We start from the raw sequence: 25,714 nt of genomic DNA on the forward strand, positions 1-25,714 counted from the left end.
TACAGTCATGACATCACCCCCATATCACTGAACTGCCACTTTTCATTACATTTTCTTTTTGGTTGTATTCCTCCACAGCCGTCTCTCTTCGGTTGGTTTTACACCCACAATGTGTTGTCACATCTTTAATCTAATCTCTAGTCTCTTTGGTTTTAACCTGTTCTTCTTCCTCTACTTCTTCTTCTTCTTCATTGTCGTCGTCTTCGTCTTCGTCTTCATCTTCTTCTTCTTCTTTGTCGTCTTCTTTTTTGTCTCTTCTTCTTCTTCTTTTGACTGAGCATGGATGTATCCATATCCAAAACAACTTGATACATTATAAAAAGTTGAATGACGGTGGACAAATTTGAAATTCGAAACGCAATCCGTAGATCTGCTGTAGCTGTAAACTGTGTCTGTTTTACTGTTTGGCATTTATGTTGAAAGTTATATAGCAAAGTGGGAATATTTCAGCAGCCTGCCGATGGCGTGTGACCTATTTATTTTACTCGCCAAAACATATTTTTACATGCATTTGGCGAGTGGCGAGTGCCAATTTTAAACCCTGGTCATCACACATCTCCACCCTGGTAAAAAAACAAAAAAAAATAAGTTGTAATTTGATGTGATATTTCACTAATGCCATTTTTCCATGACATCTTCCAGCCTGGCTCAACCTGGTTTGAGTCAGCGCAGCAACCCATTACAGCAGGGATTTGCATTTCCACCACGGCCCCTCCGAGGAGGTGGTGGAAAAGCAGATCAGAGCAGCCACCGTTGGTGGAAAAACGGCATGAAAGACCACTTAATCAGAGTCATCTGACTATCCAGATGGGAGAAAGCTCTGATTGGATCAAAGTGTTTATTGCACAACTGCGTCTCTTCAGTTGTCACTGTACACTCCCAGCATTTACATTTTACAAGCAAAAGCATCATAAGGCTTTTTGCCCTGGGTTTTGCCTCGCAGGCAATATCAAAGCTCGAATGCAACTTGTAATGAAACCTGCATAATATACTCTGGCTGAAAAAAGTGCCCAAACTCCTCTGCATTTTCAGGTTATTTGGTATCAGAGAGATTAGGGCTGAACGATATATCGTTTGAGCATCGCCATCGCGATGTATGTGTGTGCAATAGTCACATCACAGAGCCTGCGATGTAGGACACAAATGAACTCATCTAATTTCAAGGGTACCTGAAACACACTGTGCATGCAGACTCTGCACCAATCACATTAGTTTTTAATCAGTGTGCCGAAGCAGACCAGCCCCTGTACATGGAGTGAGTCTGGTAACAACATTGAAAAATGAGCAACGAACAAGAGAAAATCACAAAAACGAAGACTTGGTGCCAAAAAGAAAAGCAACGTTAGTTATTTGGAATTATTTTGGCTACAAGAAGGATGAAATTGACCGAACACGTGTTCTGTGTCAACAGTGTGTTGCATCTGTTGCCACAACAAGCGGTAACACAACTAATTTGTTTGACCATTTGCATCGGTACCACACAGCAGAGTCCTGCACAGGTCTTATTTTGAAAACACGCCCGTACACGGCATACTTAAAACTGCATCTGACCCGTTTTCCTACAGTAACACAAATTACATTTTGCACCTGAGCCGACCCACTATAAATTGTTACCGACGCCTGACCCGCACCCGAAGGAAAATTAGACAGACGTAATTTTTATAAATGAAAGTAAGCCAGCTGGGGAATGGGAGTTCTGGGAGGGCGTAAGCATGCATGAATGAGCTCATATGTGAAATATAAACGCTTATCATTTTGAAATGCAGCATAACATAAAGTGCTATTTTTTCATATCGCAATATATATTGCAGGGTTAAAAAAAATCGTAATGTCAGTTTTTTCCAATATCGTGCAGCCCTAAGAGAGATTTTGTTTTATAAACACTGAAATATATTATTTATTGCGTTTAAAGGTTTATTGTTCACACTGGATGTCATTATATATTTCATTGGATTATGTGACAGTAATTTTCTCTACAAAGAAAATTTTAGGTTATCATCAGGCTTGTGCATTATAATGCAGTCACCTATATGGCTTTTTTTGTATACTGACATCAGTATAGAGCATAATAACTAATTACTTTAAGGCTGGTTTCAGACCAGATCATGTGGTGCAGCCAAAAACAAGCAGTTTTTTCCATTTATGTTAATGAGGGTAGACTGTCCTTGCTGTAGCGGTGCTGGCCCACAGACAAAATACTGCAGCTGGCTGTGGTGAAAAATTTTAAACTGACTCTGCTTTTCGAGGCTATCAGCCCAATGTCATGTTACAGTGGCAAATCACGTTAGCTAGTGATCACACTGGCAGCATGAATGACTGAAACCACAGTGGAGTGTAATGTAACGTGTTAGGTGTCTTCACTCACTTTTGCATTATACACTAGTTTAACACATTGTTTTTAATCGGTGGATGCCGACAGTTACTATAGGGGCAGTATGCTTCTCCTACTGTGGCAGAGACATAACAGCAGATCAGAAGCAGAGCGGAAAAAAAATTCCCGAAAGCCATTTATTTACATTGTAACTCTCACCGGCTTAATTTAGTGTTGTGCAGTGCAGCCAAAGAATCCGGGCATGTCAGCCCTTTTTTGGACACTGTGAATCAAATACACAGTTTCTTCACGGGGGCTCAGCGGCACGCTAGGTTTATTGAGATCCAGAAAGAAATGCACTTCGAACATCCGAGCATGGAACTGGAGCGAGTGAGTGACACCAGGTGGAGCTCAAAATCTGGATCAGTGCACAAGATACTGAAATTGTTGGATGCATTACTGGAGGCTCTCGCTGAATGTGCAGAAATGTGTGGGCAAACTAAAATAGAAGCAGAACAACTGTTGCTACAAATGAAAACGAAAAAGTTTGTTTTCATGCTCCTCGTATTTTGCAAACTCTTTGACAACAGTGATTTTGCTACAAAGGGGCTGCAGAGCTCATCACTATGTGTAACGGACTGCATAGCCCATAGAAACGCTGAAAGTTACGTATGCGACTTTCAGGGATAATTCAGATGGCGACTTTGAAAACGTCCTGAGTGAGACCAAAGAATTAATGGAAAAGCACGAGATAGCTAACTGGGATGTGGCTGTCTCTCGTAAGCACAAGCTGCCTTCAAAGTTTCACACTTCTGTTGTCACCACAACATTGGGGAAAACATTGGCTATCAAAAGCAACAATGATTTAAAAGCTCTGTGCAACTGTGTTCTGGACAGACAGATATCAGAGTTAAACTACCGATTTAAAGAGGACACATACGGAGTCATGAGAGCATCGGCCTCTTTTGCTCCTGGATCTGCCACTTTTGGTGACAAACACATTCTAAAGGCTCCGTGTGTCTTTTATGGGATTTAAATAGCTGATGCCGAACGTACTGCGTTCACTCAGCACATCAGAAGGAAAATTGATTGGGACAACTTCCCCACACTGATGGAAATACTGGACAGCTGCCCTTCGGACATTTTCCCCAATGTGAACAGTCTGTTGAGGGCCATCATAACGCTTCCTTTGACCTCTTGCAGTGTCGAGAGACTTTTCTCTGCAACAAACAGGATCCAGATGCGCCTGAAATCACCCATGCTGACTGGACGCCTCAATAACTTGACACTTTTGTCATTTGAAAAGGAAATGATTGACAGTTCGGATTATAATTACATAATCAATGCATTTAACTCAAAGCCCAGAAGACTCTGCCTTGTGTAAAAACTGCCGGTAAGACAGTGTTGTTTTTTTTTTTTTTATTTGCTTTATAAATGTATTCTGGCCCACCGGGGCATGTTGTAATTGTGGTTGTGTACATATTCAATTTGTCAGACATTTAAATACCTGTGCACTGTGCGCACTGAACTGTCCAAGGTGCTTAACCCGTGTCTGCAGCAGAGCAGCTCTCTGTCTTCCGAACAGAAGTGTGAAGTTTTGTGTGTTATGATTGTTGTTTCTGTAAGGAAGTTCTGAGCTTGAACTTATTCAATACCTGTGCAGATTGTGCGCACTGAACTGTCCAAGGTGCTTAGTGGTGTGAAGTTTTGTGCTATTAAGTAAACAGAGAAAAACATGTCTCTCGTCTCGTTGAATAGCAGCAAAACAATCAAGCTTCATCAAATAGCCTACATAAACTCAATCTCCCTCGTTCTCTCCCTCTTTTTCCCCTTTGGGACTTGACAGTGAAATTTAACAGAAAATAGGTCCAGTTGTGGAGTAGCAGTCTCTACTGTATATCCACTCATAGGTAGGGATGTATAGCGTTAGGATTATATCGATACCGATACTCGGTTGAATCAAAAGATTCAACCTTTTATTACCACAAGGTAATAATAAAGCTTCAACAGAACAGAAGCTATACAATTACAAATACTCCGGAACAGATAACCAGGGGCCTCATTTATAAACATTGCGTATGCACAAAAGAAGGCGTACGCAACTCTCTACGCACACCGTGGGATTTATAAAAAGAGAACTTGACGGGAAAATGTGCGGTCCTCCACGCCAACTCTGACCCATGCGTACGCACATAACTGGGGTAAGGAGAAACTGCGCCACTGATGGCAGAAGAAAGAAACGGGAGAAACTGTGTGAAACTGATACTGATCGTGTAAAATAAATAGTAATATTACCGCTCATATATGAACAGTTTATTTGCAAGAAATGTATTAAAAAAAACTATTTCTACAATGAATAAACAAACAAACTCACTGGAGTGCACATGGGAAACATATGATTTAGGACAAAATAAGACAACAGTAGAGCAAATTACGTTTACACTGATATGAATGCAGTTTAATATATTAATATCCTATACCATATAGCGCATTTCGTTTCATCTCCGTTTTCAATGCATAACGCATAAAACACTTTGTAACTGTGTTTTGTTGACATACAGATAAGGACTATAATTATCTTATATTGTTAGTCTGAAGGACTGTTAGTCAGTCAGGGTAATTCTCACACGTGTAGCAGATATTACCTAATAGATGGGCATATAAAGGCATGTATTTACAATGCGTTATGGAGCACAATGGCTGCTTTGGCACTGTTGGAAGATGTGGCAAACGGAACGATACGGAGGGAGCGAAACTTAAGTGACCAGCAAGATCCACTGGCCAACAGTGACGAGTGGCTGATGAGCCGTTTCCGACTCCCACGAGCTGTCCTCTTGGATCTATGTGTGGTATTGGGCCCAGCGTTAGAGAGGAGCACCCGCAGAAACCACGCCGTGCCGGTCCCGCTTCAAGTGCTCACAACACTCGGGTTTCAACCTGCACATTCAAGAGGGAATTGACAGGTCAGGGATATCTCAGCCAAACTTTAGCCGTGTTATGCCAGACGTGTTAGGAGGTATAATTGGTTTGTCGCAGCAGTACATAAAGTTTCCTTATATGGTGGTTGAACAGGCAAATAAAAATGCGCAATTTCCAGCAATGTCCGGTTTCCCAAATGTAATCGGTGCCACTAACTGCACTCATGTTGCTATAAGAGCACCGAGTGAGAATGAATTGGGCCGGCACCGGTGTCCCCCTCCACCTCCATCACCACGTCACTCAGGAGGGATTCCCTGATGATCCCCGCCAGTTGTTCATCCAGCGGGGTGAGCTCCGGTTGGCCCGTTCCCCCGCCCGTCACACAGACGCTCTGCATGTGTGACGCCAGGCGTTTTTTTGCTTCCACTTTTACGTCTGATCACTTTTTTTTCACTTCGGCCACACTCCGACCTTCTGAGGCAACAGCATACATTGTCTGCCACATGCTGCCACTCTAGAGTCTTTTTGGCATAGGTGACCCGACCCAACACTGTCCACCAAATAATACAGCCTTCCTCTTCTCCACCTCCTCGACAAGAACTTCCACCTCACACTGAGTGGAACTGTGCTTCTTCGCCTTTCTCTCTGCTTTCGGCATGCTGTCAGTCATGATTCAATATTAATTAGGGGCAAATATGGGCGTGGTATGACCCGCACACAGGTGCGCCACATTTAGAGTGGAGTGTGATTTATAAAGGGAAATCGGCGTAGGACGTGCATGCGCACTGTTTTATAAATCAGGATATTTTTGTGCGTACGCACTTTCTGTGTTTTGTGCATATGCAACCTTTTGACATCAATCCTACGCACAGTTTTATAAATGAGGCCCCAGGACTTTTATATCTGGTGGATGCCGGAGCACGACGCAGCAATACAGCTGAATTTAGCACCGAGCAGACAGGAAGTCAAGTACCGAAATATCAATATAACATCCGGTTACTTTTCAAAATAAAACAGTCCGTGTGTACACCAGCACACAAATCTCAAAAAAGAGACAAACACAAGCTCTTCTACCAATCCTTCGGTCGGGAACACTTCCTGTTGTTGTTTTTATGACAGACCTATAACTGTGGTCGCGAGTGATTATGTGATTATCGCGGAAACTCGCCTCGCGACGCCAGCTGTCTACCGTATTGTGCCGTGGCTGACTCAAAACGCAACCGGTGGGGGTTACCAGATGGCAGACGGCAGAGCAAAACCGGATCGGAGCCATAACGCAGCGGACAGTATGCAGGGGAAATTCGGGGTTATCAACATCACCAAACACTTGGAGCATAGTATGAAGCTAAAGGAGTGCGGCGTGTTTGATTGCTATAACAAAGCGAGCCCGGCTAGCAGCCCGGCTAATGACTGCAGCGCCGTGACAGCAGCACCCGGTTTCGTTTCTGCGACGTCAAGTCACGGAGTTTGTTGTTAAGTTTAAAGTCATTACGGTTGGGTAGATGTTCAGAAACCATCCATGTCAAAAAACGATAAAGAATCATTAAAAAAAAGTAAAAAAAAAAAAAACAGTACTGATAACAGTACCGTTTGTCCAGAATCTTAACGGTACCCCGGTACCGACCCACTTAGGAGCCAGTACCAAAAAGTACCGGTCCTCGGTATACATCCCTACATATTATTCGAACCATAGGCTAATTTACAGTGGCCCGGCAGATCATAAATCGTTTACATACATCTCATATCAGCTTTAAAAATAATCAGGCCATCCTGATTTTTCCAGGCCTACCCATTAGCTACGTTATAGGGCCCAGAAATTGATTTGTAAAGTTTAGAAACCATTCCCCATGTAGGTCCTGCTGAGGCAAGTAACTTGCGTAGAGGGTGTGTGGGTATTGGTGTTCCCCACAGGACACCGTATGCCCGCATAGCTGATCGTAACTGCAGGGCCAGCTCTAGGCATAGGCGATATAGGCAGTCGCCTAGAGCGTCATCTGCTGGAGGGGCGCCGCCAGTCACTGTCGAGGGAGAAAATAAAAACAATAATATTTGATTCCCATTGGCGCCCTCCCTTTGTGTTCTGTCTTGAAAATAATAAATATTAATTAATGTTGTCATTCAATTGTATGACAGAGCTCCAGATTGCGACCACATGGTTGCATTTTGCGACCAAAATTTGAGACAGTGCTACCAAATTCTACATTTAGTCGCGCATGACCAGTGAATTTGCCGAGTTTTTTTTTTCTTTCTTTCACTTTCACTGGTACGTGGAAGCAGGGGTGTATTTAGTCATTTGGGGGCCCAAGGCAAACCCAGTCGTTGGGGCCCTCCTGGAATTCCAACAATACTAGAACGCCCGTAAGTTATTTTGACCGCTAGATTTTAAACTCTGTAATCTCTCATGTAAATACCCAATTGAGTGACGAATGCATTCATGGTGTCATGATATTTTTTTCAAGGAAATAATACCAAAATGTACATTTTAACAAGTTTATCAATCAATATTCATATCATCGCACATAGCAAACTGTAAATATTGCATATATTTACACAAGATTTTAATAGAGAAAACTCAGAACAAGAAAATTAACTATTAAAAGTAACTTATTTGATTATGAAACATTTCATTTTAACAATTAATATATAATGAAATAAATAATAATAATCGAAAAAGCTGGAAATGAGCTGATCTAAAAAAGAAAAAAGCTGTTGCGATCACTGGTCACAGTCTACAGATTACCTCCGCTCTCCTCGCACAGTTACCACACACAGGCTTGTGGCATTAAGTTTGGTTTTGGAAGTTTGGTTCTGTTTGCAGCTGTTTGAACCGGCACTGCCTCCGTGTCTGTGTCTGCTGCTGCTGCTGCTGCTGCGGTGGTTGCTTCCGCTGCTGCCCACCTTGTGCCGACTGCCGCAGACGCTTTCCCCTCCATGTATTCTGCCCTCAGCTCCTCTGCCAGCTGCTGCAGGACTTTCCTGCGGGCTCTCCTGCTGCTGGTGCTCCTTGAATAAAATGAGGGCATTGATCCCAGCCAGGTCAAGGATGTTATAGAAGACCGCCACTGGCCATCTTTGGGTACAGCCTTTGACAGAGTACGCCCTCGCATCTGGGTCAGGACGTCCTCGCCGTACTTGGTGTTGTTGTAGTACATCACAGACTCTGGCTTTGCCTTCGCCCCACTAAAGGTGCCCACACCTGTGTGCACGATGCTCAGGATGCAGACATTCTTCCTCGGCTTTCCCTGGTACACAGTCAGAGTCGCTTCAGCAGTGTTAAACAGCTCCACTCGCTGTTTCACGGAGGGGGCAACTCCCATCTTTGTTTGCACATGGTGCCAACCAGGCTATATACTACAACTATATAATAATTAACTTGCAAGTAAATTCACAAAGAAGCACAGCTGGAGACTGCTAACAAATTTAGAGACGAGAGAGACAATGAAAGAAGCAAACCCTGTGAAATGATGTGCGGTCAATATGACCGCTTATGGCCGAAAAAGGGAAAACATATTATATTTTCTTTGTGTTTTGTGTAATTTATATAAAAACTATTCTAAATTAAAATATAGACACTTTTAGGAAAAGTCAGGTAACAGCAGCACTGCATTTTTTCATTCAACAAAGTTATTGCACATATACATTTGAAAACAGTCAATGACCGTCTTGGCCGTTCTGGTGTTAAAATCCTTCTTGAGAATTATTATCTAACAAGTGAATCATCTCAACGCTTTTACTGTAATTGATAAGAACATTAATAAACATTTCACGTCTTTGTGATGAAAAGCGTCGCTCGTGTCATTCTCCACTCTATCTCCTCCTCGGCTGACACTTACAGCAGTACTACTGACGAGAGCTTCTGGCTCCTGCTGTTGTCGAGTACCTACGGCCACATTCGGTGTCACTGGGAAAAAGGTTGACACCTTTGGTAGTTTTGATAAAATCTGTTTGCTCTCCTCTCGCCTTCTCCTCTTCTCCGCTCCACTAGCGTAACTCCGCTTTATTGTTCTAAACTCAAAACCCGCCAACTATTTTGTTTTGCTACCGTCTTCCTGAATCAAGCCTGCACATGCCTGCACCTGCACAGTAACATGGAATAGTCCATTGCATGAGAAGGGAGAGGGTAGCGATCGAAAAGATCATGATAGATTAAGCATTTTTATGTATTTTTAAGCGCGCTAATTAAGACTAAAACAATAATAATTGCTTTAATTCAAAGACAACTTTATTGATCAGTTTTTATGAGGTTATGAGTTTATTAGATTATGAGTTTATGAGTTTGGGAGCCCCTGAAAATCTCGGGGCCCCAGGCAATTGCCTGTGTTTGCCTAATGTTAAGTCCGGCCCTGCGTGAAAGGCTGATGTATGAGAGATGAGATGAGAAGTGGCAAATGTGTGTGTGTGTGTCAACTAAAGTTGTTCCGAGTGCGGAAGGAGAAGGTTTCACTTTCAGTAAATAATGGCGAAACGAACTCTTGATGTTTATGTGTCCGCTCCGTGGCGGAGCTGATCGGTGTAGTCTACTAGCCCTTTTTACACAGCAGTGTCTCTGCATTATCTCAGGAGCGGTGGTTCGCCAATTCTCCACAGATGGTGATTCACACAGAGCGAAGCATCCCCGCCGTCCCGCCGCGTAATTCACACAGAAAGCCGGCGCTGCGGCTCCTAAAGAGGCGTGACGGTACACGTCATGTTGATGACGCTGGTGTTTCCCAGGTGTCCCCCGCTGTCAATCTAAACCTGCAGACAGTTTATAATCATGTGGACGCTGTTACAATGCATAGTGATTGAGATCCTGACCCACCAAACATCCTGGAAAGTGACCAAGTTACGTTACGCTAAATTACATAATTACACAATCACCATCAGTAAACTGGACGCTGTCTGACTCCCTCGCTGGCAGGGACAGAGGCCGTTTTCTAAGAAAAGTTCCCTGAAGTGTCAGTTAGGAGTGCTGATGGTCGCGGTGATTTATTTTCATCACAAACACTCTCTGAGTTAAAGTTTTTGCTGGTGACAAACGCTGTTTTTCGGGCAGATATGTGAGGAAGAGTCGGTAGGACAGGCGGAGGACAGACGTCACAGCCACGTACAGCTGCGGTATTTGTTTTCCTCATATAAGTTGCCAAAGACAGTTACAGTTTCTACGTTACTTTTGTTTGGTTCTGTAACATTGCATTGTGGGACATTTCTCTGTATTTAGTTGAGTGAAGGACTTGTGCAGTTATCAGACTGTCAGACCGACACGCCCCCGCTCCGCGCCTCCGGATTATCCGTTCACACTGGACGGCTCACCAATAATGCAGCCCTCATACTACCTCCAGAGGCGGATCAGAGCCAGAGCAAAATTTCCCCCCTCTCCGAATCTGAAACTTTCACACAGAGGAGGGTGCGGAGAATTGGTGCAGGATCCCCGCATGCAAACGGCAGTGTGAATGGAGCTTATGTTATCTTCCAGAAGGTCCGCTGCGCTGTGTGTCTGCTCTGTCCAGCTCCGGCAGTCCGGAGCCCTCCAGAACAAATACGCAGTATGTGGATGCCGGAGCGCGACAAAGCAATTCAGCTGAATTTAGCACAGAGCAGACAGGAAGTCACATACCAAAACAACAATATAACATCCGGTTACTTTTCAAAATTAAACACACACCACACAAATCTCAAAAGAGAGACAAATACAAGTTCTTCTACTAATCCTTTGTTCCGGAACAATATATAATAACTGCGGTACTGCAAAACCGTAACGGAGCCGTAACGCACCAGACTGCTGTCTGGTAGAATCTCTGGGTTATTTTCTCCCCGATAAGCCTAGTAGTGTGCCGGAGTCAAATCCTAACTCAGTGGATGAGTGTCTGAAGACACAAGTGTGGCCAAAAAGGTAGTAATCTCGCCTAGGGCACCAAATGGGCTAGAGCCAGCACTGCGTAACTGCATATAGAAGAAAAAAGATGAACTTGGAAGATCAAATTCAGCTTGTAGATCGTTAAAAGCTCGTAAACCATGGACACTATACAGATCTTTTAGTACATTCACTCCCCTGTTCTTCCAATGCAGACGAAAAGTACATATTACCAGTAAGAAGTGAGAAATTATTGAAAATCGGTGTGTGATTATGCCATTTATAATCTGTGCCAACATGCTTCATTACAGTACGGTAAGATGTGAGTAGAAATGAAATAACAGGGTCTAAACGTAATTTTGCTTTTTTCAGTGGTATGTTAGCATACACCAGGTCTTGCAACCTGAGAGGTAGTGCAATATTCTCCTCATTTGGTCTCCAAGAAACAGAGGAACTAGGGTTGAGCCATGTAGATAGAGGACGTAGCACATAAGACCAGAAATAGATTTTTAAATCTGGCAGAGCCAGCCCTCCTATCGTCTTGTCTCGCTGGAGAGTTGTGAGTTTTAGGCGCGGTCTCTTTCCTTTCCATATGAATTTTGAAAACAATGACTGGAGCTTATCCCAATATCCCAGAGGGGGAGCAAGAGGGATCATTGAAGAATAGAAATTAACACAAGGCAGTATATCCAGTTTAACTATAGCTATCCGGGCTTGAAGTGAGTTTGGAAAATTTGACCAGTGCTCAAAGTCCTTCTCTATCTGACTGTATATACCTTAAAAATGTTTTATTGCAATGGACGACGTGGAGGGAAAAATTTCAACTCCAAGATATCTAAAGCATTTCACCACTGGGCAGGGGAACTGGGCAGGGCAACTTTAAGTGCAGCTGAGTTTAAATGCATCAGCGCTGACTTTGTCCAGTTAATTTTGTATCCAGAGAGTAAGCTGAATGTATCAAAAGAGGAAAGCAAATGTGGGATTGAGGTACCAGCTCTGCCTATATAAAGGGGGATGTCGTCAGCATACAAAAATATACGATGCTCCGTGTTACAAAAAGTGATGGGATGTACTGATAGATGTCTTATTTTATTACTTTTTATTTTCTGCACCAGTGGCTCGAGGGAAAGAGCAAAATGTAGGGGTGTAAGGGGGCAGCCCTGACAACATTGCTGAGGGATTTGCGTATAAAACCTTAATCATATTGATAAAATGCATACCTAGCCCAAATTAGCTTTTTCAGCGTCCAACGATAGAACCGAACAAGGGGGAACAATACTACTAGCTGCATGAATGATGTGTAACAGGCGACGCACATTATCAGATGCTAGGCGAGTTCTAATAAAACCAGTTTGGTCATTGTGTAAGTATTGTAAGATGTATCTCCAACCGAGTTGCAAGTACTAGCATGTTATTTTTAATCTGTTGATGAAGACTAAGGTTACAGGTAGGACCAGCATGCTAGTAGCATAACAACATAGTAGATTCTCCTTTTAGCAAACTGGTCAGCAACAACACGTCACACACATGTACCATGGAGTGACACTTCAACACCACCGCACAGGTGCGTTGTTAGACCTGGGCATTCGGGGCTATCGCCCCGGATGTTTTGGGAATAGCCCCGGATCTCTGTGCCTTGAAAAAAAAAAAATAATCAAATATAATTGGTGAAAGGTTTTTATGTGGTTGCATGTCAAACAGCCAGCAGCCATAAATGCAACATTGTCGCCAGCGCAAATTGCGCATAAGCTGGCCTGGCTTTTCTCATGACATATGTTGGCAGAGTCAGAATAATTTGTTGCAAATTCAACATCAGTGTTATTCCCCCCTACTGTTTAGTACCATTGCAGCGTTTATAGCAGGAATGGAAATTAAACCCGCCACCCGCCAAATGCGGGTGAATTTGTGTGCTGGCGGGTGAATTGAATCAGTTTACCAGGTTAATTCCAGTCAGATCTGATCCAATTTGATCGATATTGTCATGACTGTAGATCTGTTTGTTGTGTTGTCTGGTTTTGTCTTGTGTTTTCTTGTATTTGATTTCTGTGTCTATGTATCTTGTCTTGTGTCTTGTTTTTCCCATGCCCTCATGTGTCTTTTAAGTTCTCCTGTGTTTTTTCCTATGTTCCCTCTGGCTCCCTCTGTCTATTGCCTTAGTCCCTTCATGTTCTCATGTGCTCCTCCCCTTCGTTATCTCACCTGTTGGTCCACCTCACCTGTTCCTCGTCTTGTCATCAGTGTCTGTGTATTTAGTCTCTGTGTTCCCTTCACTCCTTGTCTGGTCATTGTTCTTGTCAGCGTCCGTCTTTGTCCATGCTCCAGTCTGTTCCTTGTTCCCCCACGGTATGTGTTTTTGGATTTGAGTTTTGTATTGTTCCATGTTTGATTTGAACTTTGCCTTTTTCTTTGTACTTTGTCTTGCCTTTTAGTTGCTACTTTGCCTCTTGCCCCCGTTTTGTCTGCGGCTATTTTTGTGTTCAGCTTTGAAATAAAGCTCGCCTTTTGTTTCCCCGTATCCTTGCCTCCCGTGCTTAACTGCATTTGGGTCCACCTTCCCTTATCCATAGTCTTCCCTTTTACCCCAACCTGACAGATATCTTGGTTAAGGTATAACAGCGCGCTTTCCACGACTCTAGAGTTAGATTGGGTCAAATTATATGTTTCTGATAGGACCAAAGTGTCAGTTGGACTTCTGACGGGCCGGAATGCAACATTACTATAACGGCTGTAAGCGGTCATTTGGACCGCTGGATTTAAACCCTATAATGTCTCATGTAAATACACAACTGAGTGATGAATGCATTCATTGTGTCATGATATTTTAACACCAAAGTGTACATTTTAAAAAGTTTAATTATAGGCTACATTTATCGATATCAAAGTAAACCGTAGGCCTAATTATTGCTATTTACACAAGATTTTAATAGAGAAAACTCAGAACAAGATTAGACAATTAAAAGTAACTTATTTGATTATGAAACATTTTGTTTTAACACTTAATATTTTATAAAATAAATAATAATAACGAAAAAGCTGGAAACGAGCTGATCTAAAACAAAACAAAATAGAGCTGTTGTGATCACTGGTCACAGTCTCTACAGATTACCTCCGCTCTCCTCACAGTTACCACACACGGGCTTGTGGCATTTCAAGTGTCCGACGTTTGGTTCCGTTCGAAGCTCTTTCGGACCAGCACTGCCTCCGTGTCTGTGCCTGCTGCTGCTGCTGCTGCTGCTGCGGTGGTTGTTTCCGCTGCTGCCCACCTTGTGCCGACTGCCGCGGCCGCTTTCCCCTCCATATCTTCTGCCCTCAGCTCCTCTGCCTGCTGCTGCAGGACTTTCCTCCGGGCTCTCCTGCTGCTGGTGCTTCTGAATAAGATGCGGGCATTAACCCCAGCCAGGTCGAGGATGTTATAGAAGACCGCCACCGGCCATCTTCGCTGACACGGACACGGAGGCAGTGCCGGTCCGAAAGAGCTGCAAACGGAACCAAACATCGGACACTTTGCGAGGAGAGCGGAGGTAATCTGTGTAGACAGTGACCAGTGATCACAACGGCTATTTTTTGTTTTGTATTCGAGCAGCTCGTTTCCAGCTTTTTCGATTATTGTTATTATTGTTTTATTAGCCTATATAATATTAAGTGTTAAAATAAAATGTTTCATAGTCAAATAAGTTACTTTCAATTGTTAACTTTCTTGTTCTGATTTTTCTCTATTAAAATCTTGTGTAAATATATGCAATAATTACGGTTTACTATGTGCGATGATGTGAATATTGATAAATGTATAAATAAACTTGTTAACATGTTCATTTTGGTGTTATTTCGTTTTGTTTTTTTTTTTTTTAAATATCATGACACAATGAATGCATTCATCACTCAGTTGTGTATTTACATGAGACATTATAGGGTTTAAATCTAGCGGTCCAAATGACCGCTTACAGCCGTTATAGTAATGTTGAATTCTGGCCCTTCTGAAGTCCAACTGACACTTTGGTCACGGGGGGATCTGATGTGTGACAGCGGAGAGTCAGCAGCTGGATTTTACACCCACGGTTAGTAGTATTAGTAGGTGTATACTAAATTAGCTTTATTTGTGATTAAAATATGACGATGAGGACCCAACGATTGGCCTTCCTTTCATTCTCAAACTATGTTGAAATTGCATCTTTAAACAGCCCAATTTTCAAAATTTCCCCGGACCCCGTCAAAAAAGACTGTGGGCAGTGATGCCGGTATCTGACCACTTTTTTCTCCTAGCGATGCCCCTGCCATTTACTGAATTAGAAATTTCCATACCACCCACGTTACTAAATGGTGCCCCATGTGTTTGATTTGTATGTTTTTGGGGGGGGTTTTTTGTTGTAAGAGGTGATTAGTTTAGTCTTATGATAAGTTGTCAGTTCTCTAAAGTCAGAGTTGGTGGGTGTTTGAACAAACCTTTCAGTGTGATTGGTGGAGGACTGACTGATGACTTTGTCTGTGCTCTAATAATAAGTGCCATCAACTGTCATTTCTCATGTTACTATGTCACTCTCTTGTTCACTGACAGGTCTGTCTGCAGCAGCGGGGATCGGTGTGGACGACCTAAGGCGACTGTGTATCCTTCGGCTCAGCTTTGTGAAGGGGTGGGGGCCTGACTACCCCCGGCAGAGCATCAAACACACGCCCTGCTGGGTGGAGGTTCACCTGCACCGTGCTCTGCAGCTTCTGGATGAGGTGTTGCACACTATGCCTTTGGCAGACCCAGGGCCAGCTAATTGAGGACTAAGACCATGTTCAAATTGCAATCTGGCATCTATGAATGTTTGGGAATTTTTGCTTCAGGCCAAATATGCTATCTAATTGATACACAAAGCAAGCAGTTTGTCAAAAAGACAAACAAAACGCTAAACAACCAGTGACACATGATGCTTGTAACAATCAATGCACACATCACACTGTCTCAAAGACACACACATACACACACACACACTTTAACCAAAAGGTCTGTAGCAACACAGACATAAAATTTCTGATGTCTTGGGATATTTCTATTGCTTAACTCTCTACAATCTAAACTCAAACACAAGGGAGCCAGGTCTCTGAAGGTTAGGATTTTGAGTGAATAAGTCCTAAAGACATGTGTATGCACTGTAGAAATCCAGGGATGTGTTCCAGAAATCCAGTTCCTTATTATGCAATTTGGATTTCTTCTAATTGTAGAAGTGTTCTGCACACTCAGTCATGGAATACATACAGACATGTAGAAATCATGCATGATTCAGCTGCAGGGGCAGCTGAATGCCTGGAGGTTATTCCAGGAGTTTAAAACACTCCTACAGACAGATAACTGCATACCTCTGAAACATGCTGTCAGTAAATACACACTGAACACAAACAATGTTACAGTTCAATTTACGTCTTATCAACTGATGTAGAAGTGTGGATTAAGGAAACCAGTGTTATGTCATCTCTGTGCTTGTACTGTGTTCTTCAGTGTATGTTGATCTAAACTCGAGCTGTTAGCATTGATAGCTGGTTATAGCCCTCATATTAAGCTCAGCTCAAGCTGTATTATTTTTGTACCAAAAGACTAAAACGCCAAAAACATTTAGCTTTAAAGTAGTGTTGTTGTTTGTAATGAAACAGTGCTACCCTGTATGTAACCAAATGGTTGGTGTCAATCACCAAAGCCAGAATACCTCATAAAAGCAGTGTAAAGTCAGATTTTTCCACTAAATCATACAGACTTTCTTTTTCATTCAATCAGACAGAAAGTGCTCATGCCCTCTGATAGGATCCTGACTACAACATGCTGTTTATTTAGGTTTATTATGTACCATGATGTAACATGTACTGGTAGTACAAGTAAGTGTAGTATGCGTTAATGTGGAACATTGGTTATACAGCAAACTGAGGCTTAGAGTAACTTCTAATGGTTAATGGAAAATAATCATCAGCCACTCCAGACACGGAAACCTGAGTACATTTATTGTCAGACCAAACATCAGGCTGCCACCTGAGCATGTGACACCAGTGCCTTTATGTTCTCTGGTCTGAACGGCTGGGATGTCACATTTCACAGTTTATTTGAACTCTGGATGTTCTCCCCAATACTTCTAGATCCTTGGGTTTGGCCATGAAGCAACAACCAGATTGAAAACGACTACTTGAGTCTGGGCGGGGGGGCCGTGTGGCTCTCTGTGATCGCACATTTTAATGACAACATAGCTGATCACACAGCACAGCTTCTGTCATCAAATTTTATTTATGCTCACTTGGCTCATGACTTTCTTATCCTAAAACAGGGATTTGGGACTGTATTCACAAAGTGTCTTATCTTACGAAGTGCAAACATTTCCAAGCAAAGAGTTTCCTCGTGTAAGAATTTGCCATAAAGCTGCTCAGAGATGTTTCTACGGATTGGATTCGATTCAAATAGATTGAATTGTATTTTTTTAATCAGAAAAGATTAAATTAGATCAGAGTCCTTTTCTGCTTGTATTATTATAACAGCTAACAAATTACACACATAAAACATACAACAAAATATAATTGGTGCAAAGAAACAACATTCCACTGTGTTTCAGACTTTAAATCAACTGTCAGCTTTTTGTGATCAGGACTAGACAATCATATCAGTGCTTCATTCAAAAACTAGAATAGTCCCCTTTAATTCAGTCAAACCTAATCCAACATCAAAGCTGTATCGCTCTAAATTTTAAACCACCAGTAATTGCTTAACCATGATTTAACATCAGCAGATCTGGGATCTGCATCAAATTGTACTCATCTATATCAACCACCTAAATATACTTGATTTTATCATCAAGATCCATGCTTAGAATCGAAACAAAATTTTAAAAAACCAAACTGTCTCACAATGTGAAAGAAAGTGAAAATAAATCCTGGTTTCATCTCTTTATCAGGATCCACACCAAAATAAAGTGGGGTCCAGGCTGAGACCAGCCCTCTATCCAAGTTACATGGAAATCTGTATTGTAGTTTTTGTGTTATCCTGCTGACAAACTAACCAACCACTAATCAGTCACACCTCTGTGGAGCTAATAAGAGCACACTGGGATAAAAGATAACTTTATCAAAGATTATGTTAGCTGGGTGAGAATGAAGTGGATCCTTGTGACTCTGGAAAGTTGAGGAATAGGGCCTAGGATGTCCCAACATCTCTGTGTAGTTAGTATTTGTAACACCATAATCTTAAAGCACCAGATGTGATTCTGTCACTCTGGGACAATAATGATGTCCGGAGAAAAAATAGTTCAGAATATGGTTGTGGAAGGAAGAGAAATCAGCACAAGTCTTACGTCGTAACATTACATTTAGCTATTTCTTGTTTTTAATCACCTCTCCTTCTTTGGGGGCAGGCATATTTTTGCCTTTATATGGCTTTATTGATAGTATAGCTCAGGAGGTGACAGGAAACAGGATGAGAGAGAGGGGGAGTGACATGCAGCAAAGGGCCCCAGGCCAAGACTCGAACCCAGGGCTGCTGCAGCAAGGACAAAGCCTCTGGACATGGGATGCACGCTCTACCAACTTGATGGGTCATTAAATGGTAAAGTTGAGCTACTCCATCTTAAAAACTTCCTCAGTTGCAACATTGAAAGAGTCAAGAGTTGCTATAATCACTCCTCCTGCCCACACAAGCCATGAAGTGATATCTTTGTGCAGTGACTCTAAATAAAAGATGGATGAACACAAGGAGTGACTAGGACTCCTTAAACATGCTTATGGCATATGCCTATTGTATAGGAAAGACTTGATTCACACCCTGGACAAATATACCACTGTTTACGTGTACATGCCTTTAGTTCCAGTGATTCACACTGAAGGAGGATACACACCAGAGTTCAAATAAACGGCTCCAAACAGACTTCTTGTGCACTGGGTCTTAGGTCTGTAGCTGAGTGTACCAAGTAGAGAGAGACCTGCTCTCCTGCTGCACAGAGCAGACTAAATAAAAGGGTACAATAAAATCATTATCTAAAGGTACAGTATACTGGGAATATTGTTTGCTGACCTAGATCCAAATGTGAATAACTGTACAAACTCATGTATACGAGGAGCCAGGATTTGTTAAGTGAGAAATGTGGTTTGCCTATGTCAGGAAACTGAGAAATCATCTGATTCAGCTGCTTTACAAAGATCACCCATTAACATATGCATATTTGTGATTTGTGCCTTTTGTTGTCAACACTAGATGCACCAACACTGGATTGTCAGACAGACAAGTTTGTCTGTGTACACATGAAGACTCATGTTGCACATTGTGTTTTGGTTTTCAGCTGTTCAAACTCTTTTGATGGTATTCCATGGTTCCCTCAGGTATCTGTGTAGCTCATTGAAGATATCACATGTGTCAAACTGCTTTATAGAGATAGAAAAGTATTAAGAAAGCACTCTCATACCTGAGTAGTATTATTTATTGCCTTAGTCTTTTTGTATGGGTGTAAAATATGGATGTGTATGCTTGGCACTATTTTAATCTTAGCATGGACAACACAAATAGATGTCATATTTATCTGTTCTCCTTCAGGGAAGTACAATTGTTCAAGAAGGGTTTCTCACATAATGAGCAAACTTATAATCATAATTATCATCATCAGAAGATTATCCAAACTCTCTACAATCGGATCACATCAACTCCATTATGTGTCCAGAAATACTTTGCAGTTAGCACCTTTACATTGCTGCTGTCTATTTGTGCATCACTGGTGATATAAACTGTGCTGAAAAATCCAGACCCTCCTTAAAGTAGGAGGCAGGCCTCCCCAGGGGGGCTTCATGCATTTTCGAGGGAGGGTCAGTGAATCGAAGTAAAAAAAATACTGCATTAGTTATATCAGTTATAATATAGAATAGCCTAAATGTGTGTGAGTTGGTTAAAGAGATAGTTCAGAGTTACAGTAGTCTCTGATTACTTCACTGTTTTTCCCACTTTCCCAGAGTCAGAAATAAATTAATGTCTTTGGACATTTGGGTTGTCTGAATACTAGGCAATCTTGGCTCAGTTGTCGAGTGTCCATGGGATCAAATAACAATAATGATCCCATAGGCATCCAGCAAGTAAACTAAGTAAGGGTGGGGGCGCCATTTTCAAAGCTTTGTTTGATGTGAGGCCCACAGTCTCACACTAGCAATTAATTAATTGGAAATGTACCTACGGAACATTGTGTCTATTTCCCTCATTATTTGAACCAATTTACACAGGTCTTTCCAGGAAACATCTTGGGAACTGCAGACTGGTTAAAAAAGCATCCCAGTTTTTCCAGGCCCAAGGCTGGCTTCTTCAAGATTTCAGATAAAGATTTACTGTCCTTAAGGCAGCATTGGTCAGGTCCACCTCAAATCTGTGTTCTGAAGTTTGCTTCTGTTGAGCCCACATAAAATGTGAAACTCAGCTTCCCCACACAGTGGTTGATGAATATGATTGGTTGTCATGTCTGTTGTTTGATAGAATGAGTAGACTATTTACCAGTATAAAAACACATTGTAATAAAAACACTAAATGATCATAGAAATAGTCTGACTGATTAATGAAATCATTTTAGCCTGGTCGTGTTGATGGTTGTTGTGAAAACATGTGGTGAAAGTCTGCATTGCTCAGAACCTTGTGGAACAGTTCTTTTTGCATGGATCAAAGTAAATGCATTAAGAGGAAAAGTGTTAACCCATTGTAAACAGAGTCACTTCCCTTATAAATTACAGGAACATTACATTTCATGTATGTGATGAAGATGGTGTACAGGCCATGTGTTTGATGTCGGCATGTAGAAACAAACCGCAGGAACCCCCCTGTGAAATCATCACATAAAATGAAACCTGCTCTGGATTCAAGTTACATAGTTACAAGAGCTGGACCACATCGCAACTGCACCTTTTTTGCAGCATTCGAAGCAGTACCCACCTAACCCTCTCATATCCTTTTGCTCTTATCTTTTTTTGCCAGAACCAAAATCATTAAACATTACTTTGAGCACTCAGAAATGCTTTCGAGCCATTACTTCATCCTACAAGTAACATCATTTATCGACTTACCCAATCTGGAGGATGTACTTACTATCCCAATTGGATGAAGATGTCTTTGGAAGAAAATCTCCAAAGTTTTCATCAGCTCTGATGGCAGGCCTGGCAAGAAAAGCCAAAAAACTTCTCTGCCCCCTCTGTGCCCGAGACTCCACTTTCAGGAACTCAAAAGCTGTCCATTAAGTAAGTGACTCCGGTGAGCCTAAACACAATCTGTTCCATGATCCATATCAATACCCGGTTCATCTTAACATTCAAGGCAACTATAAATTCACGGACAGTCCATTCCTGTCACTGCAGGTCCTCCTACACTCAGCCTTCATTAAATATTTCAGACCAGGGATGGGCAACTGGCAGCGTCCTCAGTCAATGTGGCCCGCAAGTCAATGTCCAGATGATGATGAATGTTGGCCAGCTTCTCATTCTAGCAGTTTTTAGCAGCATAAACTGCTAAAATTATACTCATTTCAAAGAACGAACAACAAAGAAAAAACAATTCTCTCATATCAGCCTGTCACACCCACCTCTCCCATAACATCAGCTCTCTTCAGGCTGATGGGGATGCCAGCACAACATGGCAGTACCATCCTCAGCATTGATGGCTTGATTATGTGAACACTTCCTCCCTTAATCAAACCATTTTCAACCATTCCATAACCCTTATCAAACTCCTGGAAAGAGTCATGGACCTTTAAAGTGGACCTCAGTACTTTGAAATATGTACCTACCCACTCTAACTTCTGGCTGCTCTTTTGCATCCACTGGCAGGTGTGTATTACATGCTGTTGGGCTCATGTTTGGGTCTAAAAGCAGCCCTAAACTTTTCGACACCCTGCTAGTATCCCTCTGTTGGTTCTTCTCTAACAACCACAATATTCCATTCCTTGCCTGTCTCTTCGACAATTTCCTCATCATTTCTCCCTCCCTCCCAGCCACCAGATTTTGGTCTGGTCACTCTGGCTCCAGTTTTTTTCCAACCTCAGGGAGCCTCAGGTAGCACTTCTACATCCGTTGAGTGTTTTTTGGTATTACTGAAACAAATCTGTTTCAGGCTTAACTCCCAATAGCTCAACCAAATCAAACTGATCTCTACTCTTCGCCCCATGCTGCACCAGACATTAACTTTTCTTCCTCATAGGGAGATGAAGCCACGATCCACAATCTTTTTACCTGCAACTTTCACAACTAGTACAATATAATGCTATTTGGTCACATATGCCCATTCCGTGATGTTCATAAATTTAGTACTGATGGACATCCTTGGCCTATGCTCCAGCCATCCTCAAAATCCTTGTCACCCGCCTTGTACTGCAGCATTCCTTATGTTGCTCAAACCTCAGAAGCCTTGCTCTTACGTGCTTTCCTAGGATGCATCATCGTCAATCCTTAACTTCACCCCATGCCAGCATGCCTTCATTTCCAACTTGTCTTCTCAGATGACTCCATGGTATCCTATTCAAGACTAATCAATCAGGTCAGCTCTTTCCCGTCTTTTCTGTCATTTTGAGACCCTTGCAAAGTACTTGCAACTTCACATTATCCTGACCTTTCTTCATGATCTGAGCCACAACCTTAGCCTCCAGCAACGGCATACCCAAATACCAAATATAAAACCATGGACTGTTGGTGGGATTTTGGGGTCTGTCGTTCCAAGGTGCTGTGATGGATTGGCATCTGAAGCTTCCCTACGATGCAAGACAGCAAACAGAACTACAAATGAGCGTCATGCTTTGCACACAGTCATTTTCATAAAGAAATTGTTAACCACATCTTGATGATGTTGTGGTCCTTGCTAGAGAATGGTGTCTAGATGAGTTGAGCAGTACCACACCTCAACTGCCAGTGTTCCTGCATTCCTATCAATCCGGCTTAACTGTTTTCTCCGATTTCACTCTTGTATTGTTGAGTTTTGCATCCCACCGTTGGTTTGGCACAGCTTCTACAGGTCCCTAGTTTCTCTCACTTTAGGAGTTTTGCATTCTGGGCATGATGTAGACAGTTGTTGCTGTGAGCTGTAACTTCAATATTGATATATGGTGGTGCTCACAGAGTTACACAGCAAGCTCTGTTTCTCCGGTTGTCCTTGTGATGTTATTTGTTGGGGGAGAAAATAAATTGATTTCCTACCCTCATCATTCTAAAAATCTGAAAACTGTTGATTACTATCAATTAAAGTAATAATCCATTGTACATTTTTGATTAAATAAAATACCTCTCTGTGGGCTTTAAAGTTGGTTTTGAGGTTTCTGGCTCTGAGGATTGCAGCTGTAGTCATGAAAGAATCTTCTGCAGAAAGACCAGTCCGATGAAGTGCAGTGCATGTAGTGGATGAAAATTTCCAAAAGGGGTTACATGCATCTTCGATATCTCACCCTGCTTCCTGGATTATGTTTTTCTTTTTTCATTAGTTCTCAATTTAGTTTTAAATGCGTACCTCGGCTTTTATTTCAGTTACTGCACTTCCTGCTGTTTCCTGCCTGTATGATTGCCTCCCCCACCCTGATTAGTTTCACCTGTCCCTCATCAGCCTTCCTTTCCCTGTGTAATTAGTTTGTGCTCCCCACTATTCCACTATCTATACAGTGCCATTTTGTCTGTGTACCTTGCGTCAAGCTTTAGTGGTTTGTTCTTTTAGTATTTTTTGCTCTTTTGATTTGTTTGACTGTTTCTCATGTTTTGACATTGGCCTGCCTCGTCATCCTGTAAGCCTTTTTGTACCTTTTATTTAATTTTATGTTTTTGTATTAAATTGTTGAATTCCTCAGTCCTGTCTCTGTTGTCTGCATTTGAGTCCAATTCTTAGGTTCTTTGTTACCCTGCTTGCGCAATTGTGACAGTGTTATTCATGTGTGTACACTCCATTTCAGTGCGCTGTTGCCCAACTATTCATAACAGCAAGGGCCAGGAAAAGTATTTTAATGGAATGTAGTTTGTCAGCCAGTGGCAGGACCCAGGGAATTGTCAGATGACAAAAACATACAGAAGTGTCAAACTACAGGACCAAAGCTTGTCTAGATGATGTATGATTACAATCATGGAAGGTAATGTTCACAATATGAATTTATGTAAGCCTGGATGACTTTCAGCAGGTGTCCAAGAAATACACACAGGAAGGTGCTTCTATTTCAGCAAACTGAGGACTGAATAAAGTCTTTTTCTTGCACATATTGAAGGAGCATTGAGGGGTCATGGTCAAATGCCAGACAGGGTGTATTGGAAAATGACAAATCCTACTATCCTATCCTATTTGAAAAGAACAAAACCACAATCACAATACCAGCTAAAACCACTGCTGATCCATTTATTGTTCTAGTCTGTTTTTAATATGCGTTTAGTTGTGTACAAACATATAGAACATCCCATTCAGAAAACCTGAAACATCAACATTCTGACACATTATATTGGAAATATTTGCTAATCAGTTTGATTTAGCTGTGTGAGAAAATTATTTTTTTGTAAAGATGTGCTGCTCGTACTGTTGACTGTGTACTCAAATAAACTAATGGAATTGTCATAGTCATACAGACTTTGTTGATGATGTGTTGCTAGTAGTTTATGATTTAATTTAATCTCTTTTCAGAGAGCTGTCAAACAGCTCTGACATACCACATTGACTGTCAACATGAAACAAGGACACCAGTTCCACATGTCTGCTTCACTTTATCAATCCTGTTATTGTCCGTTGGTGTTTGATTTTCTTAATCTACTAAATTGATGTAATGAATATAAGTGCACTTTTATATATAAACATAAAAAGCATTAAATAATACTTATATTGATTCAGTCCCTCACTTCATTGTTTGCTCCTCTGAAACCAAACCCCCAGGCCTGACATGTAAACACACATATGGTATGTTAGTATGACTGTTGAGCACTGTAGAGCGAAAATAAATGAAACACCGAAATCATACTGACCACTAAGGAAGGACAAATATTGTTAAATTACAGATATATAGAAACAAATAATGGAAGAAGATAGAGTCATAGACATGCAGTACAGGCATTTTCCTGGAAGTGCTTTCATTTTGCATTTGAGAGTCCAAACATTGTTGATCATGTGAGAGCGATATGGCAGCCTGTTAAAATGCTTTGTGTATGTTGTCATCAATAAAAGTTTCCTTATGAATCAGTGATCTGTGATAGTTTAATAGAGTTTTGGCAATGAGAGTCAGTAGCTGATATGGAAATTAGACCTATCCTCACAAGCAGGACCGAATGGCAATGCAAAGTGAACACATGCAACCTACAATCCCTCCTACACAACGCACAACAAGTTGTCAGTGAGCATGATGCCTTAGAGGAGGAGAGGCCACTCTCCCTTCTGATGGATGTGAATCCTGCTTCAGATGAGACTGAACACTGCTAAAGCATGAGGCAGTACATCCGTGGGACAGAACAGAAGACAGTTTTGGACCCAGGACTAAAGGCTGAATGAACACAAGAAACAAACACCATGAGCTGTCTGTGTACACTAGACCAAAACACACAGCATCCCCTGGAAGAGGTCACAGGTCAACAGCTGGCCTGCTCCTTCATCTGAAGAAGACTTCTGTGGTTAAAAGGACCAAAGTGATGGAATGAAGACCTTTGAATTTGATATTATGTACTCACTCTACTGTTCC

The 25,714-nt window shown here is 41.8% G+C and overlaps 1 protein-coding gene across 4 annotated transcripts in view; it reads left to right on the plus strand.

Annotated features, from left to right (window-relative positions):
• The window catches only part of smad10a (SMAD family member 10a), a 46,021-nt gene extending 21,150 nt beyond the window's left edge, over positions 1-24,871 (plus strand). For all 4 annotated transcript variants that reach the window (XM_030411226.1, XM_030411224.1, XM_030411223.1 and 1 more), the window contains one exon: positions 15,616-24,871. In XM_030411226.1, the coding sequence (XP_030267086.1) occupies positions 15,616-15,827 (212 nt within the window). In that variant the 3' untranslated portion in view covers positions 15,828-24,871. The remainder of the gene's footprint in view (positions 1-15,615) is intronic.
• The last annotated feature ends 843 nt before the right edge of the window (positions 24,872-25,714 follow it).

This window comes from Sparus aurata, chromosome 3, assembly GCF_900880675.1.
Source record: "Sparus aurata chromosome 3, fSpaAur1.1, whole genome shotgun sequence".
In the NCBI taxonomy this organism is placed as follows: Eukaryota; Metazoa; Chordata; class Actinopteri; order Spariformes; family Sparidae; genus Sparus; species Sparus aurata.